General features: G+C 43.2%; 1 protein-coding gene across 1 annotated transcript in view; it reads right to left on the bottom strand.

The window, feature by feature from the left end:
* Positions 1-18,571, bottom strand: part of DNAH9 (dynein axonemal heavy chain 9) — a 636,923-nt gene that overhangs the window by 321,138 nt on the left and 297,214 nt on the right. Inside the window, exons 47-49 of the mRNA XM_060238867.1 lie at positions 14,313-14,455; positions 13,726-13,887; positions 10,728-10,961 (exon numbers count right to left, since the gene is read on the bottom strand). Of these exons, the coding sequence (XP_060094850.1) occupies positions 10,728-10,961; positions 13,726-13,887; positions 14,313-14,455 (539 nt within the window). The remainder of the gene's footprint in view (positions 1-10,727; positions 10,962-13,725; positions 13,888-14,312; positions 14,456-18,571) is intronic.

Here is an 18,571-nt window from a genome sequence, read left to right as displayed (position 1 = left end):
AAAAATGCACAAATGGCATCTACGATTTTTCAGACCTTTTTGAAAGTTTTTTCCTTTTTCACCAAAAAGCCACCAAAATTACCATGCATTGGATTTTTCCAACCTAAATGCAGAACTTTACTATTATCTCTGTTAAAAATAGTTTTATTTCTTTTAGCCCAATTTTCCAGCCTGTCAAGATCATCCTGTATCCTGTCTCTGTCTTCTACTGTATTTGCAACCTCTCCCAATTTAGTATCATCTGAAAATTTAAGAAGCATTCCCTCTATTCCTTCATCCAAATCATTGATAAAGATGTTGAACAAAACAAGCCCCAGGACAGATCCTTGAGGCACTCCACTTGTCACTCCTCTCCAAGAGGATGAGGAACCATTCACAAGCACTCTTTGGGTGTGATCTGTCAACCAGTTACAGATCCACCTAACGGTAACAGGATCCAAACCACATTTTATCAACTTGTCAATAAGGATAGTATGCAGAACCTTATCAAAAGCCTTACTGAAATCAAGATAAACTATGTCTACAGCATTCCAGCAAGGTAGACACTTTCTCAAAAAAAAAGATCGGGTTAGTCTGACATACTTGTTCTTGAGAAAACCATGCTGGGTCTTAGTAATCACAGCCATCCTTTCTAAATGTTCCAGGACTGATGATTTGTTCTAAAACTTTTCCAGGTATAGACATGAAGCTAAGTGGTTGGTAGTTACTTGAATCCTCCTTTCCCCCCTTCTTGAAGACGGGGACAACATTTGCCTGCCTCCAATCTTCCAGCATGTCACCTGTACTCCAAGAATTCTCAAAAATAATGGCCAGAGGTTCAGAAATTATATCATCAAGTTCTTTTAGTAACCTTGGATGCAGTTCATCTGGCCCTGAGGACTTCATTTCATTTAAAGAATTTGCTAAACCTATGGTGATCCTAGGTTGGAATTCCATACCCTCATTATATGTTCCGTGTTTCCCATGTTGAGCACTGTTTCCCTCAGAAGAGAAGACTGAGGAAAAGTAGGAATTGAGCAGTTCTGCCCTCTCTTCATCACCTGTTACAATTTCACTTTTTTGTTCCCACAATGGCCCAACAATGTCCTTGCTATTTTTCTTACTTTGAACATAAGAAAAGAACCCTTTTGTTGTTTTTAGTATGTTTGGCTAGGCTAAGCTCATGCTGAGCTTTAGCCTTCCTAATTGTTTCTCTACAAGCACTGGTGATTTGTTTATATTCATCCTTGGTTATAAGGTCCTCCTTCCATTTCCTAAAGAAGTCTTATTTCTCATGTCCTCCAAAAGCTGTTTATGGAGCCACCTTGGTTTTTTTAGGCTCCTCCCATTTTTCCTTCTTATGAGAATTATCTGTGATCGTGCTTTCAGTATTTCACTTTTAAGAAACTCCCCCCCCCCTTTAATCCCCTTCTTCCTAAGTATATCTGACCATGGGATTTTGCCCAGCATAGTTCTAAATTTGTCAAAATTTGCTTTCCTGAAGTCCAACCTATATGTCTGACTACATACAGCTTTTCCCTTCCCCAAGACTGTAAATTCCAAAGTCCCATAGGCACTACAACCCAGGGTGCCCACTTCTTCCACTTCATCAACCAGTTATTTCCTGTTGGTGAGAAACAAGTCCAAGATAGCAGATCTCTTTGTTTCCTTCTCCCCTTTCTGGAAAATAAAGCTGTCAGCAAAGGAATTTATTTGACTGGGTTTTTTTTTAAAGCAGTGTTGGACTTCCAACAGATGTCCAGGTCTCCCATGACAACTGTGTCCCTTCTCTTTGAGAACTTTGCAGTCTGTTAAGTATCTCATCCAAGCCCTCTGTCAGGTGCAGAATGTAAGCACCAAATCCAAGTTTCATGACTTCTGGTACTGCAATGTGCAAGGTGGGGAGAAGGTCACTTGGATGTGACCAGTCACTCTTCAAACAATTACAAGTAGCTCTCCACTCCTCCTCCAGTGCTGCTACAATCATTTTTGTATCCTTCTCTTTCAAGCTATTGCAGCAGTTTATCTTTCTGTTTTGTGCAAAGGAGAAGGAGGTTCAACCATGCATGCACCTTTGCTGTGGGTGGGCAAACAGAAGCATCCTTTTCCATCCTCCTTCTCCCTTCCTACTCTTTCATGTACGCAAACAGAACATGGCAGTACGAGTCCTGATGGGAATACCACAGACAGCACATATGCAACCAGTGCTGCACCAGCTACACTGGCTTCAGGTTGAGTACTGAGTCAGATTCAAGATTATGACCTTTAAGGTCTTGTGCAGTCTGGGACTGGTGTATCTACAGGACCGTCTCCTCTGCTATATCCCTGGAAGAGCATTATGCTTTGCGAGTAACAGCTTATTGGTGATCCCTGGATCTAAAGAGGTCCAATTGTTCTCAATGAGAGCCAGGGTTTTTTCAGTCCTGGCTCTGACCTGGTGGCTCTTCCAGCTGACACCAGGGCCCTGCAGAATTTGCAGCAATTTCGCAGGGCCTGTAAAGCGGAGATGTTCCACCAGCCTTTCAAGTAAGGACAGCGACTGTTGCCAAGCTGGCACATTATTCTGTCATTCCTTCGGGCTAACCCCTCCCCACCATGATGGAACAACAGAATTCAGAAGAATCCATCAGGATGCCCATAAGATGTGATATTTTATTCAGGATGTTTTAATGTTTTTAAATAAATGCATTTTTGTTGTTGGTCATCACCCAGAGCCTGGCTTTGGCCAGGATGGGGCGATTTGTTAAATCTTATGTTTAAAAAGTACCCTTGATCTGGATGGGAAAGAAGCACAGTATCAGTTACCCTCTCCTTACATCAAAGCTGCTGTTTGCTTTTTCTAGAAGAAACTCTCTCTCTCTTTATATCTAGATGTATACATGTGTGTACACAACACACAAATACAAAGGCCCCCCTACAGAACAAGTTACAATTTGGAGCAGTAGTTTGCTTCCAGAAAACAGTAGAGGAAAGATTTTCCCACTCAAGAACTAGCAACCTACTCTGAAACACAGTAATTTTTTTTTTTACAACTCTCAATTTTGTGACTAACTCTACCGGCCAAACAGCCATTTTGTGTCTGGGAGTTCCCATGACTCTTGGGGAAAAAATAGTAGCTCCAAAATCTACCCTTCATTGTTGCAATGTTCCACCAGAGAAATGTTCCTTGGTAGTTTGCCCTTGGCATGTGTCATTCTTAGCAAGTCTGTCATAAACACACAACAGCATTTAGAAGGATGCTGCTGTACTCAAAACTATTTCACTGGAGGGGCTGCAAATACAGTAGAAGACAGAAATAGGATCCAGGATGATCTTGACAAGCTGGAAAACTGGGCTGAAATCAGTAAAAAGGATATAGACAAGCTGGAATGTGTCCAGCAACAAAGATGCTGAAAGGTCTTGAGACAAAGTCCTATGAGGAAAGGCTGAAGGAGTTAATAGAATCATAGAGTTGGAAGGGACCTCCAGGGTCATCTAATCCAACCCCCTGCACAATGCAGGAAACTCACAAGCACTTCCCCCAAAATTCACAAGATCTTCATTACTGTCAGATGGCCATCTAGCCTCTGTTTAAAAACCTCCAAGGAAGGAGAATCCACCACCTCCCAAGGAAGCCTCTTCCACTGAGGAACTGCTCTATTACTCAGGAAGTTCTTCCTAATGTTGAGCCAGAATCTCTTTTGATTTAACTTCAACCCATTGGTTCTGGTCCTACCTTCTGGGGCCACAGAAAACAATTCCACACCATCCTCTAAATCAGGGGTGGCCAACGGTAGCCCTTCAGATGCTTTTTGCCTACAACTCTCATCAGCCCCAGTCAGCATGGCCAATGGCTGGGGCTGATGGGAGTTGTAGACAAAAAACATCTGGAGAGCTACCATTGGCCACCCCTGCTCTAGATGACAGCCCTTCAAGTACTTGAAGATGGTGATCATATCACCTCTCAGCCGCCTCCTCTCCAGGCTAAACATGCCCAGCTCCTTTAACCTTTCCTCATAGGACTCGGTCTCCAGACCCCTCACCATCTTTGTCGCCCTCCTCTCGACCTGTTCCACCTTGTCTATATCCTTCTTAAAATGTGGTGCCCAAAACCGAACACAATACTCCAGGTGAGGTCTTGCCAGAGCAGAGTAAAGCAATACCTTCACATCACGTGATCTGGACACTATACTTCTGTTGATGAAGGCTTCCTCGGGAGGTGGTGGGCTCTCCTTCCTTGGAGGTCTTTAAACAGAAGTTAGATGGCCATCTGACAGCAATGAAGATCCTGTGAATTTGGGGTAGGTATCTGTGAGTTTCCTGCATTGTGCAGAGGGTTGGACTAGATGACCCTGAAGGTCCCTTTCAACTCTATGATTCTATGATACAGCCCAAAATTGCATTTGCCTTTTTAGCCATCACATCACACTGTTGACTCATGTTCAGCATATGATCCACTAAGACCCTAGATCCTTTTCGTACATACTATTGCTAAGACATCCTATAACCATGCATTGGATTTTTTTTACCTAAATGCAGAACTTTACATTTATCCCTGTTAAAATTCATTTTATTGATTTTAGCCCAGTTTTCAAGGCTGTCAAGTTCATCCCGGATCCTGTTTCTGTCTTCTTCTGTGTTTGCAACCCCTCCCAATTTAGTATCATCTGAAAATTTAAGAAGCATTCCCTCTATTCCTTCATCCAAATCATTGATAAAGATGTTGAACAAAACAGGTCCCAGGACAGATCCTTGAGGCACTTCACTTGTCACGCTTCTCCAAGAGGATGAGGAACCATTCACAAGCACTCTTTGGGTGTGATCTGTCAACCAGTTACAGATCCACCTAACGGTAACAGGATCCAAACCACATTTTATCAACTTGTCAATAAGGATAGTATGTGGAACCTTATCAAAAACCTTACTGAAATCAAGATAAATGATGTCTACAGCATTCCCCTGATCCAGCAAGGTAGTCACTTTCTCAAAAAAAGAGATCGGGTTAGTCTGACATACTTGTTCTTGAGAAAACCATGCTGGCTCTTAGTAATCACAGCCATCCTTTCTAAATGTTCCAGGACCAACTGTTTGATGGTTTGTTCTAAAACTTTTCCAGGTATAAACGTCAAGCTGACGGGTCGGTAGCTACTCGGATCCTCCTTTTTCCCCTTCTTGAAGATGGGGACAATGTTCGTCCGCCTCCAATCTTCTGGCACCTCTCCAGTTCTCCAAGAATTCTCAAAAATAATAGCCAGAGGCTCAGAAATTTCATCCACAAGCTCTTTTTTTGAACCCTTGGATGCAATTCATCTGACCCTGAGGACTTAGTTTCATTTAAAGAAACTAGGTGTTTATATACTACCTCTATGCTGATCCTAGGTTGCAACTCCATATCCTCCTTATATGTTCTGTTTTTGCCCTGTTGAGCACCGTTTCCCTCAGAAGAGGAGGAAAAGTAGGAATTGAGCAGTTCCGCCCTCTCTTCATTACCTGTTACAATTTCACTTTCTTGCCCTTGCAATGGGCCTACCATGGCCTTGCTCTTTTTCTTAAGAAAGGAACCCTTTTTTGTTGTTTTTACTATCTTTTGGTCAGACTAAGCTCATACTGAGCTTTAGCTTTCCTAACTTCTTCTTTACAAGCACTCATGATTTGTTTATATTCATCTTTGGTTATAAGGCCCTCTTTCCAATTCCTAAAGGAGTCTTTTTTATTTTTCAAGTCTTTTGAGAGCTGTTTATGGAGCCAACTCGACTTCTTTAGGCTTTTCCCATTTTTTCTTCTCATAGGAATCATCTGTGATTGCGCTTTCAGTATTTTGCTTTTAAGAAACCCTTACTGTCAGGCGATGGAATCTCAAGGCAATATTCATTTGAGACAATGTATATTTTATTGGAAGCTCATCACTGGATACAAAAGTTGAGGCTAATGCCTGAGATCAGGCGGGGGTTATTTTTTAAGGATTCTACATCAAAGCATTTTCTAAACAACAGCCTCCCTTCCCATAACATCAGGGAGTGAAGGTGCAAACTTTCACACAAGGGTTTCCGTTATCTCTTTGCCCTGGGAACATGCCTGGGGGCGGTGTTATCTTTTAACGGTCACATTCTTTGTTCTCTGGTAACATCAACAACATTTATACATCCCCTGTTGTTCTGTTTGATATGTAAGTTACCTACATTAAAGTTAGTATTAAGATTTCATGGGGTTAGTAATCTACATTTATTACTGCATAAGAGTTACAGAGCCTGACACTTACCCCTTCTGAACCCCCTTCTTCCTAAGTATTTCTGACCATGGGATTTTACCCAGCATAGTTCTAAGTTTATCAAAGTTTGCCTTTCTGAAGTCCAACCTATAAATCTGACTACGTTTAGCTTTTCCCTTCCCTAAGACTGTAAATTCCAAAATCACATGGTCACTACTGCCCAGGGTGCCCACTATTTCCACTTCTTCAATCAATTCTTCCTTGTTGGTGAGAATTAAATCCAAGATAGCAGATCCCCTTGTTTCCTTCTTCACTTTCTGGAAAAGGAAGTTGTCAGCAAGTCAAGTCAGGAATCTATTTGACTTTTCATTCTTAACAGAGCAAAGCGGTAGACAAGGTGCACCTTTAAGACCAACAAAGTTTTAGCCAGAATGTAAGATTTTGTATGCTCTTAAGCAGACTTTTATCAGACAAAACTGAAATTACAAGCCATCTTTAAATATAGAGAAAGTGGGCAGTGAGTTCATACTGTATGTAGTGTCATGGGAATGTTTTTAGCTGAGTAAAAGAATCACAAATTGGGGTCTGTGTTTGTTTGGTATTCTTAACTGGGCTGTAACAGCAGTGGAGGGTGATAAAAAACAGACATGTCATAGGTGTGAATTGCCATAAATCTGGGTGTCATTCTGGCTTCTTAGTTGTGGGTTTAAATGGAGGGCATTAGTATCTCAAGAGGTTATAACATCATTACAATTTGCCATTAGAAGAAAAGAATACATTAAAATATAGTGGAAGATGGGTTAGTATATGTAATAAGATAGCCAATATCCCTATTTGAGTATATCAATACAAAAAACCAAAATATTCTGATACACTGTTCTAAAAGAGAAATACATTCTAGTTTGCCATAAGAAAAAAGGGTACATTAAAATATAGTGGGACATGGGTTAGTATATGTAATGAGATAAACAGTCCATATCCCTTATTTGAGTATATCAATACAAAAAACAAAAATATTCTGATACACTGTTCTAAAAAAGAAATACATTCTAGTTTGCCATTAAAAAAAGTTACCTTAAAATATAGTGGGAGGTGGGTTAGTATATGTAATAAGATAAAAAGCCCATATCCCTTATTTGAGTATATCAATACAAGAAAAAAACATTATTCTGATACACTGTTCTAAAAGAGAAATACATTGGAATACTGTGGATGTATAGCTATACTCAGTGAGAGTTGGTTTAGCATATGTAATGAGATAAAAAAAAAAAACCCAATATCTCTGTTCAGTCCTGGGAAGGTGTTTGTCCCAAGTTTCATAATAATCTGTAAATCAGCAATTTCTCTCTCCATTCTGTTCTTGAAGTTCCTTTGCGGTAAAACAGCTACTTTGAGGTCACCCATTTAATGCTCAGGAAGGTTAAAGTGCAACCCTACACCAAAGGATAAATGGACACAAGTCTGACATAAGGAATTACAGAACTGAGAAACCAGTCGGAGAACACTTTAACCTTCCTGAGCATTCAATGGGTGACCTCAAAGTACTTCGGTCGGGAACACAAAACTTGTTATTGATCCCTGGGCCGAGGGAGGCAAGTCTGAAAATGACACGAGAAAGAACCTTCTCAATTGCCACCCCTCATTGGTGGAACCAACTGCCTGAGGAGGTCAGAGCCTTGTGGGACCTTGCCCAGTTCCACAAGCCTTATAAGATGACACTGTTTCAGTTAGTGTTTAACTGAAATACTGACCACCACCAAGACACTAGATCCAATGAATGCTAAGATCATTGAATGCCATCTTAGATCTGTATCGAAATTAGCACCAAATTATTTTAAACTGTTTAATGCTTTTAATGTAAATGTTTTTATTGTAAGTTATTTGTTGTGAGCCGCCCTGAGCCTGCTTCGGTGGGGAGGGTGAGATATAAATCCAATAAAATAAAATAAATAAAAATAAATTCAAGTACTTGAAGGGCTGTCTTATATAGGATGGTGCAGAATTGTTTTCTGTTACCCCAGAAGGTAGGGCCAGAAACTTCTAAATGTGGCCCCAGAAGGTAGGGCCAGAACCAAAGGGTTGAAATTGAATCAAAAGAGTTTCTGGCTCAACATTAGGAAGAATGTCCTGACAGAGCGATTACTCAGTGGAACCGGCTTCCTCGGGAGTGGTGGGCTCTCCTTCCTTGGAGGTTTTTAAACAGAGGCTGGATGGCAATCTGACAGAAATGAAGATCCTGTGAATTTAGGGGGAAATGTTTGTGAATTTCCTGCATTGTGCAGGGGGTTGGACTAGATGACCCTGGAGGTCCCTTCCAACTCTATCATTCTATTACTCTATTTTCTTGGAAGAGAATTAAGAAGTCATGGAAAAGCTTTTAGTATCTTCTTTCTGGAATAGAGCTATTGCTTGAGTGAAAGGAACAAGTTGTAGAGCAGGAACTGAATCAATCCTGCTGTCAAGAAGAGTCTTCTTGCCAATGATTTTAGGCCAATGGCCACTGTTAATTATTAGTATTGTGATTGTGAAATTTGCATTTCATCTAATGTATGCATTCCATATAAGTCTCTCACATGCTATCTTTTAAAATATAATTGCTGATTAGCTTTGCTTCACTTTGTCATTCTCCTGCCCATGTAAACTTAGAGTAGACTGGAAGGAGTCACAGCCTTCCTTTCCTCTATTTGACCTTGAGAGACAGTGGTTATCTGAGGGATGGAAAGAACTGCTTGGAATCTTATTTACAAAGAAAACACTTAGTGACTGAGGGTGGGGAGTGATCACATAGTAGAATCATAGAATCATAGAGTTGGAAGGCATCTCCAGGGTCATCTAGTCCAACCCCCTGCACAATGCAGGAAACTCACAAAAACCTTCCGCCTAAATCCACAGGATCTTCATTGCTGCCAGATGGCCATCTAGCCTCTGTTTAAAAACCTCCAAGAAAGGAGAGCCCACCACCTCCCGAGGAAGCCTCTTCCACTAAGGAATTGCTCTAACTGTCAGGAAGTTTTTCCTAATGTTGAGCCGCAAACTCTTTTAATTTAATTTCAGCCTCTTGGTTCTGGTCCTATCTTCTGGGGCCGCAGAAAACAATTCCACACCATCCTCTAGATGACAGACATTCAAGTACTTGAAGATGGTGATCATATCACCTCTCAGCTGCCTCCTCTCCATTCTCTGCAAATCTTTAGTGTTCTTAACTCCAGTTTCTGACATCATATGAGGCTTTGAATCATTGTCTCACTCCCCCATATAATCTAGTTTAAAGCCCTCCTTATTAGGTTAGCAAGGCTGTTACCAAACACCCTTTTTCCTACTGTAGTATGATGCAAACCATCTCCCAATAAAAGACCACCATCTGGAAAGCATAACCATGGTCCAGAAATCTGAATCTTTCCTGATGACACCATCAACGTAGCCAGTCGTTTCAATGCTTACCACCAGTTTTGCATGCTGATGTCATTAACTGTCCTATGTAGAGTATAAGTTTCTGATCCTCCCACTATGAGGTAAGTTCTAACAAGAATGTCTTGCTGTGGATATATATCTCTTCAATAATATCCTTATTTGACTCAAATTTGATGAGAGCTACACAAAATGTGACACAGAATTCTAGCACATCTCTACTGTCTCTTCAGTATTTGGTCTGTGAAAACAGTACTGTACTGTGATTCTGAGGAAAAGACTTCTGAGCCTAATCTAAGGTGCTGGTATTGAGCTTTAAAACTCTATGATGGCTTGAGGCCAGCATACCTTAAGAATTGCCTACCCATCTAATCACTCCAGTGAACCCACCTAATATGAACCCACCTAATCACTCCAGTCCATATGAACTCACCTAATCACTCCAGTCATCTTCAGATTCTGCTTCAGGTGCCTCCATCATCTGAGGCTAGACAGGTGGCAATTTGAGAAAAAGCCTTCACAGATGCAGCTTCTAAACTCTGGAACTCCGTCCCTAGGGAGAGTCTTTTGTCTTCTTCTATCACTGTCTTCTGCTAGTAGATGTGTGGGGGGAGTCATTCAAAGTTCTCTCACTAACTTTTATTGGCCCTCCTTCCTATTTGCATATGTGTTTATATATTTTATTTAGTTGTTTTAAATGTTTTATACATATTTATCTTATTTTAACACTTGTTTGATTGCTCACCACCTTGGGGACACTAAGTTGGATGGAAAGGCAGCATATCGAGGGAGGAGGAGGAAGGGAGGAAAGGAAGGAGGAAGGGAAGGAGGGGCAAGGCAAACTGCCCAAAGAAAAGATCACTTCTCTCATACCCTTGTAGGTTATATACATTTTTTGGACCAGCACATCCCTTGGGGTTTGTGTCAGTCTTAGCCAAAGAGAGAATATAAAGAACCAATTCCACAATCTTTCCCATGAGACTGGCTTGATGCTAGTCAGAAGAGCCCCACACAATTCATCCCGTACTTGTGGTTGTTTAACTCATACAAACTCTCATGCTTGTGTAATTGTTTGTGTGAGAGAGGAAGGATATTTGTTTTCTGCTTCCTGATTATGTTTCTCTTGTTTTCCACAACACCTGGCCTCACCTACCTGGGCAGAGGTGCTGCTGAGCTTCTGCAGACCATTCTCCAGTCGCTCCATTTTTGCTGCCAGTTCTTTCCTCTTTTTAAGCAGCAAATTCTGATACAGTTTGATTTGCTCCAAGAATGACTTAGGAGTGGTGTGGTTATAACGACGTTCATTACTCAGGTAAGAACGGGACATTCCATTCACACTGGTGTGCACATAAGCCATGAACTTACTTATAGATTCTTTCACTGGATCCTTAAAATAAAAAAGAGGGAAAAGTCTCTTAAGCCATGTAATTAAGCAGTTTGGCCAAGTGCCCTGATTATATGACTTAAGTCAGTCAACTCAAGGCATTACAACCGCACTACAACAAAATATGGTGCATGACATCCTGCCAGAGGAACCATTCAAGATTTACCCTCCCAATAATGTATTTGGCTTTTCTTCATTCTAGCCTGAAATAAGACTAGACTGAACCTAAATAAGTTTGATTTCAGGTGACTGTCTCCATATATATTAGTAAAGTGGATCTGGAGGCACAGTGACGTAACTGAAGCAGGGGGAGGGCAGATTAGGAGAGGTTGTCCACCAATAGTAGACTCCAAGAGAAGTTGAAATGATTCTCTGATTCCACTCAACCAATACAAACTACCTCTAGCTAGATATGGCACATGCAACAAGAGGACAGCATACAAGTTCCAGTGCTTCTGAAAGATGAGAGTGTAAGTTCAGGTTCAGGCTCAGAGACAAGTCCTGTATTTCCCCACAAATTGCCCTTTTTATTATTCTACTTAAAAAAGCATTTCCAACATTACATAAATAAGGAATTAATGTTTGTTAAAATGTAATGCAACTGAGCAAAAAAGAATTGATCAAGTAAAGTGCCAAGAGTTTGTGTGAATTTTAACAGGGTTTTGCATTTAGGTAAGAAAAATCCAATGCATGGTTATAGGATAGGGGAGACTTGTCTGAGCAGTAGTATGTGTGAAAAGGATCTAGGGGTCTTGATGGACCATACTCTGAACATGAGTCAATAGTGTGATGCGGTGGTTAAAAAGGGAAATGCAATATTGGCTGTATTTATAAAAGTCTAGTGTCCAGATCACATGAAGTGATGGTATTGCTTTTCTCTACTCTGGTAAGACTTCATCTGGAGTATTGTGTCCAGTTTTCGGCACCACCTTTTAAGAAATATAGACAAGCTGGAACAGGTCCAGAACGGGGCGACAGAGATGGTGAGGGGTCTGGAGACCAAGTCCTATGAAGAAAGATTGAAGGAGCAGGGCATGTTTCAAAAGAACTCAGGCAAACCTAATTTCAAAAGAACTCAGCCAAAAGAAGGTGCCCTTATCCTTCATTATTTCCAATGGAAGGAAGGCATTTAAAAAGGTGTGCTGTCCCTGTAAATGTGATGGCCAGAACTCCCTTGGAATTCAATTATGCTTGTCACACCCTTGCTCCTGGCTCTGCCCCAATGTCTCCTGGCTCCACCCCGAAAGTCCCCAGATATTTTTTGAATTGGACTTGGCAACCCTACTACTGCCTCACCCGACCTCTGTTCACTCTGGCTTCAGCCTTTCCTCCTTCCCGCCCTCTCCTTCCCGCCCTCTCTCCCTGCCCTCTTCGCTCCTTTCCCCTCCTTCATTGCTGCCTCACCCCACCTCTATTCACACCGGCTCCAATCTTTCCTCCTTCCCACCCTCTCTGATTCGCTCTCTCCCCACCCTCTTCGCTCTTCATCGCTGCCTCTCCCTGCCTCCATTCATGAAGGTAAGCACTTGGAACTGCTTCGGCATCTGTCACTCTTCTAGTGTTTGGAGACAGCTGGTGCATCTCTGGGGCTGGGGGGTGGGGGGAGGTGGCCAGGCGTGTTTGCAAGACTTCCTGCCAAGGAGCCCTAATGGTGGGAAGAAGCTCTTGGATCCAAGAAGGAGCAGGAAGGGCTTGGGGCCAGTTTTTGCTGTGTTTTCAGGGGTGGGTGGCCTGAAAAGGGTGGGTGTTTCAGCTGATAGGGAGTTACTGGCTTTGTGAGGGGGCAGAAATTAGGTTTGCCTGGGGCACTGGATAGTCTAGGGCTGGCCCTGATCAAGACACACTCTTGAAAAGATTCTGCATGTCCTTGAATTACTGCACATAGCAAATGGGACAGTTAAATCAGAGGATCAATTCTGAAATCTGTTGCTTACTTGGGGATACTTAAGATTTCCTTTCCATTTCTGCTATCTTAAATTCCAGTTGCCTGGGAGCAATGGGTGCTTATAGAAATGTTTTCAATGAATTAATTAATCACATATTTCAAGCCAATATCACAACTTCAATATCAGATTTCAAGTGCAGGTAACACTCTCTTCAGAACAACTTTTAAGCATCAGAAGCTGTGAAGGAATTCAGCAGCTGTTACATATCTGCCTGAATATTATGTTCAACATCCCGCATGGTTTTCAGTGAGCACCAGGAACTTGAACCTGAAACCCTAGCCTTTAGTTGAAAGACATTGGGCTGATTCCAGTTCCATGGTTTATCTGTGGAAGAATATCAGGAGATGCTTTGGCATGTTGACCCATCTCACATATGAGGTCAAAAATCCAGCCTGGCAAACCAAGATGACATGTCAGCAGGACTGTGAAGGATCCTGAAGGACACATGAACTAGAGAGCACCACAAAAATGCAGCAGATCCTGCATTCGGCCCCCAAAATACCCCAGGTGTCGTGTGTGTGTCTGTGTGTAAAGTGCTGTCACATCACAGCTGACTTATTGCAACCCCAGAAAGAGGCTTTCAAGGCAAGTGAGAAGCAAAAGTGATTTACCACTGCCTTCTTCTGCAGAGTCTTCCTTGATGGTCTCCCTTCCAAGTACTAATCCTACTTATCTTTTGTGATTGGACTATACCATGCCACTTCCCTTCCCTTCTGGGTGCCATACATAGTTACAAAGTACAGTTTTCCAACACAGAAATGAACCTCTGCATCAAGAAAAGTAGTGTGTGAATGAGCCCTAGCCCTTACTTAGATGCTTACCTCAATATTTTCTGTCACTTGCAAGAAGCGCAAGCTGACAGACTCCAGAGCCTCTTGAGGCCATTCATGGAACCAATCTATCACTGTACAGTTCACAATGGCTGGAAACTTCCGACTACGAACTCTTAACTTATTTCCCACAGGGGAAAAGCAAAGAGCAACCTGAGGGAAAGGAGAACATGTCACCGGAAAAAAGGAAACAAGGAAAGCTAGACAAAGTCAGGGAGAAGTATGATTTTGTTATGCTGGGAACTGACTAATAATGCTCTCCAACACTATACAACGGTAGGCATGTCTTGTCATATAACGTTTCCCCCCTTGATAAATGTTCAGTTGTTACCCCTACGTTGTGCAGAATGTGAACATGTCCCTCAAGGTAACATTGCTCTTGCAAGGATATTACATCCTCTCAGCACTCAAATTGCAATATTTTACCCACTTAAAACACCTGAGAGAAAAAATGTACTAAGAAAAATATTGCAAAAAGTCTGGCATCAGAAACAGATGTCAGAAGAAAAAGGTATTTTACTTTCCCAAGAACAGCAGATAGAGAAAGGAGATCTGATTCTTGGGGACCAAAACCCTACCTTGAGCTTCTGTCTAACCCGATCAATGAAGAATTTCCAGCAGGACTCCCTTGTGTCCATCTGTCCTTGGGTTTTGACTTCATTCCTCACATTACTGATGATATTTTCAACTTCATCATCTGGGAAAAGATCAGGAATTTCTCCTAGAAACAGAATATATTTTCAGCCATTGTGAACCTGGAATTAAAGAGTATCCTATGGATATTTTGAGGGAGCTCAGTGGTTGCTTTAGGGTTTTTTGTTTTGTTTTTTATATTGATACTTGATGGTGTTTTTGTGATTTTGTGGTGTTTTTTCTTGTATGCTGTCTCAAGCAGGACTCTGGACTGGTGGCATATAAATTTCCTAAATAAATTATCACTAGGATGGTTTCAATATAAGAAGCAAGGCTATTCAGTGGTAGCAGAAAAGATTCAATCTAACAAAACTTTCTCATCACCACTAAAACAAAACAAAAGGCATCAGCATGGACAAATGTGCCAGGCATGCTGATTGGCTACAGCACTATGTTATTACAGGTGTGTACATGGCTTTTCTCAGTCATTTCTCTTAGAACTCTTGTTTGCTATAATGGTCCACTTATCTATGATTATACAGAAAGTCTTTCAGCACTGATCTATATAGCCAAGTCAGAGGCTGAAATATATCCCCAAAGACCCTAGAAGATTCTAAATGTCCACAGACCCTAGAAGATTTAAGGCATTCTTCTGCTTACTCTTTTCTATGTATACTGGCTGAGTAGTTAGGCTCTGCCTTCTGTTGTGAGAGGTTTGAGTTCTATTCCCAAAGTTTTTCTTTTTCTCTATCCAATATTATTTTTGCTGTCAGGACCCTCTTGTGTTACCTTTCCAAGAGTGGAGCCTGAAGATCTTCTGTTACCTATTACATTGCTCTTTTCTGCTCACCACATTGGCTTCACTGCTATCTGCAGCTCCTGAGCAATTGAGCAAGCCTTGCAAAGCAAACTGTTATGCAGAAGGAAGTAAGAGAGAGTGAGAAGGAAGCAGATGACAGCCAGTTGCTCAGGGCCTGATAGGAGCTTTCTGGGGGCCTGATTTGGTTCCCAGCACGTATGTTTGACACTCCTGATTTAAGAGTATCAGCAGCACCAAACCGCCACTATCCAGATGCCTCCAGAGATCATCTACTAAGGCAACCAGCACTGTCTTCGTTCCATGGGCAGGGCGAAAGCCAGACTGGAAGGGGTCCGGGACGTCAGTTTCCTCCCAAGAAAACCTGGAGCTGTGTTGCCACTGCCTTCTCCACTACCTTGCCCAGGAATGGTAAATTTGATACTGGGTGGTAATTAGTAAAGACCATAGGGTCCAAAGATTTTTTTTTTTCAGGAGAGGGTGAACCACTGCCTCCTTCAAAGCCCCTGGGAACATCCCTGATAGCAGGGATGCATTTATTATTTCCTGCAGGGGAATCCCAACCTCATTGCCACTGGCTTTAATCAGCAATGATGGTCAGGGATCGAGGAGGCAAGTGGGTGGTTTCACAGCTGCCAGGGTCTTGTCAACCTCCTCCTGAGAGAGCAGGCTGAACTGGTCCAAAACCAGACCCAAGGATGTCCTCAAGGCTCGTATGGATGTCCCACCCCAAGCCCGTTTAGGCGGCGAGCATATTTTAGCTCACCCGCAGAGTCAGATGGATCCGGAACGGTTCCTGACGGCTCTACGGGATCCCTGGCTCCCTGGTGATTCCTTAGATGACCTGGTAGAGTCTTGGAATGATAGGCTCTCCAGGGCCATCTCTGAGATCGCACCTAGGTGTCCTCTGCGCCCCCGCCCAAAGCTGGCACCCTGGTATAACCAGGAGTTGCGGCAATTAAAGCGTGGACTCAGACGACTAGAGAGGCAATGGCGGCATACTCGAGACGAAGCAACTAGAACATCTTATAGAGAAGTTATGAAGTCCTATGAGATGGCAGTCAAGGCCACAAAGAAAACATACTTTGCAGCTAAGATTGTCCCAGAGGCACACGCTTGACTGTGGGGTGCCTCAGGGGGCAGTTCTTTCCCCAATGTTGTTCAACATCTACATGCGCCCCCTTGCCCAGATTGCCTGGAGGTATGGGCTGGGTTGCCACCAGTACGCTGATGACACCCAGCTCTATCTACTCATGGACAGCCGGCCTGACTGTGTCCCAGAAAACCTGGACCGGGCATTACAAGCCGTGGCTAGATGGCTCAGGCTGAGTAGGTTGAAACTAAATCCCGCGAAGACAGAGGTCCTTTGCATGGGTCACCGTGATTCGGGAGGGGAAATTCCTCTTCCAGCTCTTGACGGTGTGCCACTGACGGTGGCGCACAGGGTCAGGAGCTTGGGGGTATTACTTGAGCCTGCCTTAACTATGGAGGCCCAGGTAGCAGCCACTGCTAAGTCCGCATTTTTCATCTTAGGCGGGCGAGGCAGTTGGCTCCCTTCCTGGAGCAGGACAATCTGGCAACAGTGATCCATGCAACGGTCACCTCAAGGTTGGATTACTGCAACGCCCTCTCCATGGGGCTGCCCCTGTGCCGAACCCGGAAGCTGCAGCTAGTGCAGAACGCCACCGCTCAGCTGTTATTAGGGCTCCCTAGACGGGAGCACATTCAGCCGGGCCTTCGGGGACTGCACTGGCTGCCAATAATATACCGAGTCTGGTACAAGGTGCTGGTTATTACCTTTAAAGCCCTATATGGCCTAGGACCTGCCTACCTTAGGGACCGTCTCTTCCCATATGTCCCCCAGAGAGTACTGCGATCTGGCTCTCGAAATCTGCTTGTAATCCCCGGGCCAAAGGAGGCCCGGTTGAAGTCAACCAGGGACAGGGCCTTCTCAATTACAGCTCCTTGCTGGTGGAACCATTTACCAGAAAAGGTCAGGGCCCTGCAGGATATTGGACAGTTCCGCAGGGCCTGTAAGACAGTCCTCTTTTGGTTGGCTTATAACTGACCGGCACCGAAATACTGAAGGAAGTTTATAGAGAGCACATTGATATGGACTGTTGTATTGATATTAATGTTTTAACTATGTAATTACTATTGTATTTTAATTCTGAATTTTATTGTTAGAATTTTTATGCTGTGAGCTGCCCTGAGCCCGCTTCGGTGGGGTAGGACGGAATATAAATCAAATAAAATAAATAAAAGGATGGACAAGGGGCCTCAAGTTCATATATTGTTATCAAATGTGACTGGGAAGTCACGGCAGAGCAACGAGATTTCATCTGCAAAATGATTCACAAAAGCCTCACAGCCAATAGCCAATTATCTAGCATTTGGGGTGCCTTGAGGCAAAGAAGTCAAAGACTGAATTAATCTAAATAATTGGTCTGGATTCGATTTTGCAGATGCAATGGAGGCCGCATAGAACTCCTTCTTTGTGGTCATCATAGCCATCTCATAGGTTTGAACAAAGGACCTATAGGATACTCTCATAGCCTCATCGCGAACTGTTTGCCACACTCTCTCTAGCCATCTTAGCTCTCACTTAATCTATCTCAGCTCCATGGAATACCAAGGAGATGAGTGGTCATAAGAGTGACAAGGGTGCAGGGGGCAACCATGTTGATGGCTTCAGAAAGATGGTCATGCCAGTCTTCCAGTAGACCGTCTAATGGGCTGCTCGGGGGAATCAGATCCCACAGAGCCCTGTGGAACACATTAAAGTCCATTAGGTTCCATGGGTGAGCATAAATGCGTTTGCCGCCTAAACAGGAAGGGCCAGGTGATCATAGCCAGGCCTTCAAGGTGAAGTGGTCCAACCATGGCACTACATCCATGGCAATACGGTCCACCATAATCCCCGAAGCAAAGATAAGATCCAGAGTGTGTCCCATTTGAGGAGTGGAAGCCAAAATAAATTGGAAGAGCCCCAGTGCCACCATGGATGACACTAGGTCCTTAGCCTGTGGAGAGGCTGCATCGCAGGTTCCCCAGGTCTAAAAGCATAGGATACTTCAGCACCCAGGTGGATACCACCTCCATCAGGCCAGGCCAGGACATTGGCTGGTGTGTTAGGTGGATGGTACACCACCCAAATGGCCAAGCTCTCCTTGACATCCCACACCAGGCCCACACATTCAACACTGGCAATCTTTGTGCTGGGGAGTACCGTGAAGGAGTAAGAAACCCGGATCAGCAAAGCCATGCCTCCCCCTGCATCTGTCCAAGACTGGTGAAGGACCAAGAAACCTGGAGGAGGGGTCAGCTGCCGCAAGGCAACCATTTCACTATCCCATACCCAGGTTTCAGTCACACAAGCCTGGTCCA

Source organism: Heteronotia binoei, chromosome 5 (genome assembly GCF_032191835.1).
Source record: "Heteronotia binoei isolate CCM8104 ecotype False Entrance Well chromosome 5, APGP_CSIRO_Hbin_v1, whole genome shotgun sequence".
NCBI classification, from domain to species: Eukaryota; Metazoa; Chordata; class Lepidosauria; order Squamata; family Gekkonidae; genus Heteronotia; species Heteronotia binoei.
This window is presented reverse-complemented; position numbering and strand designations above follow the sequence as displayed.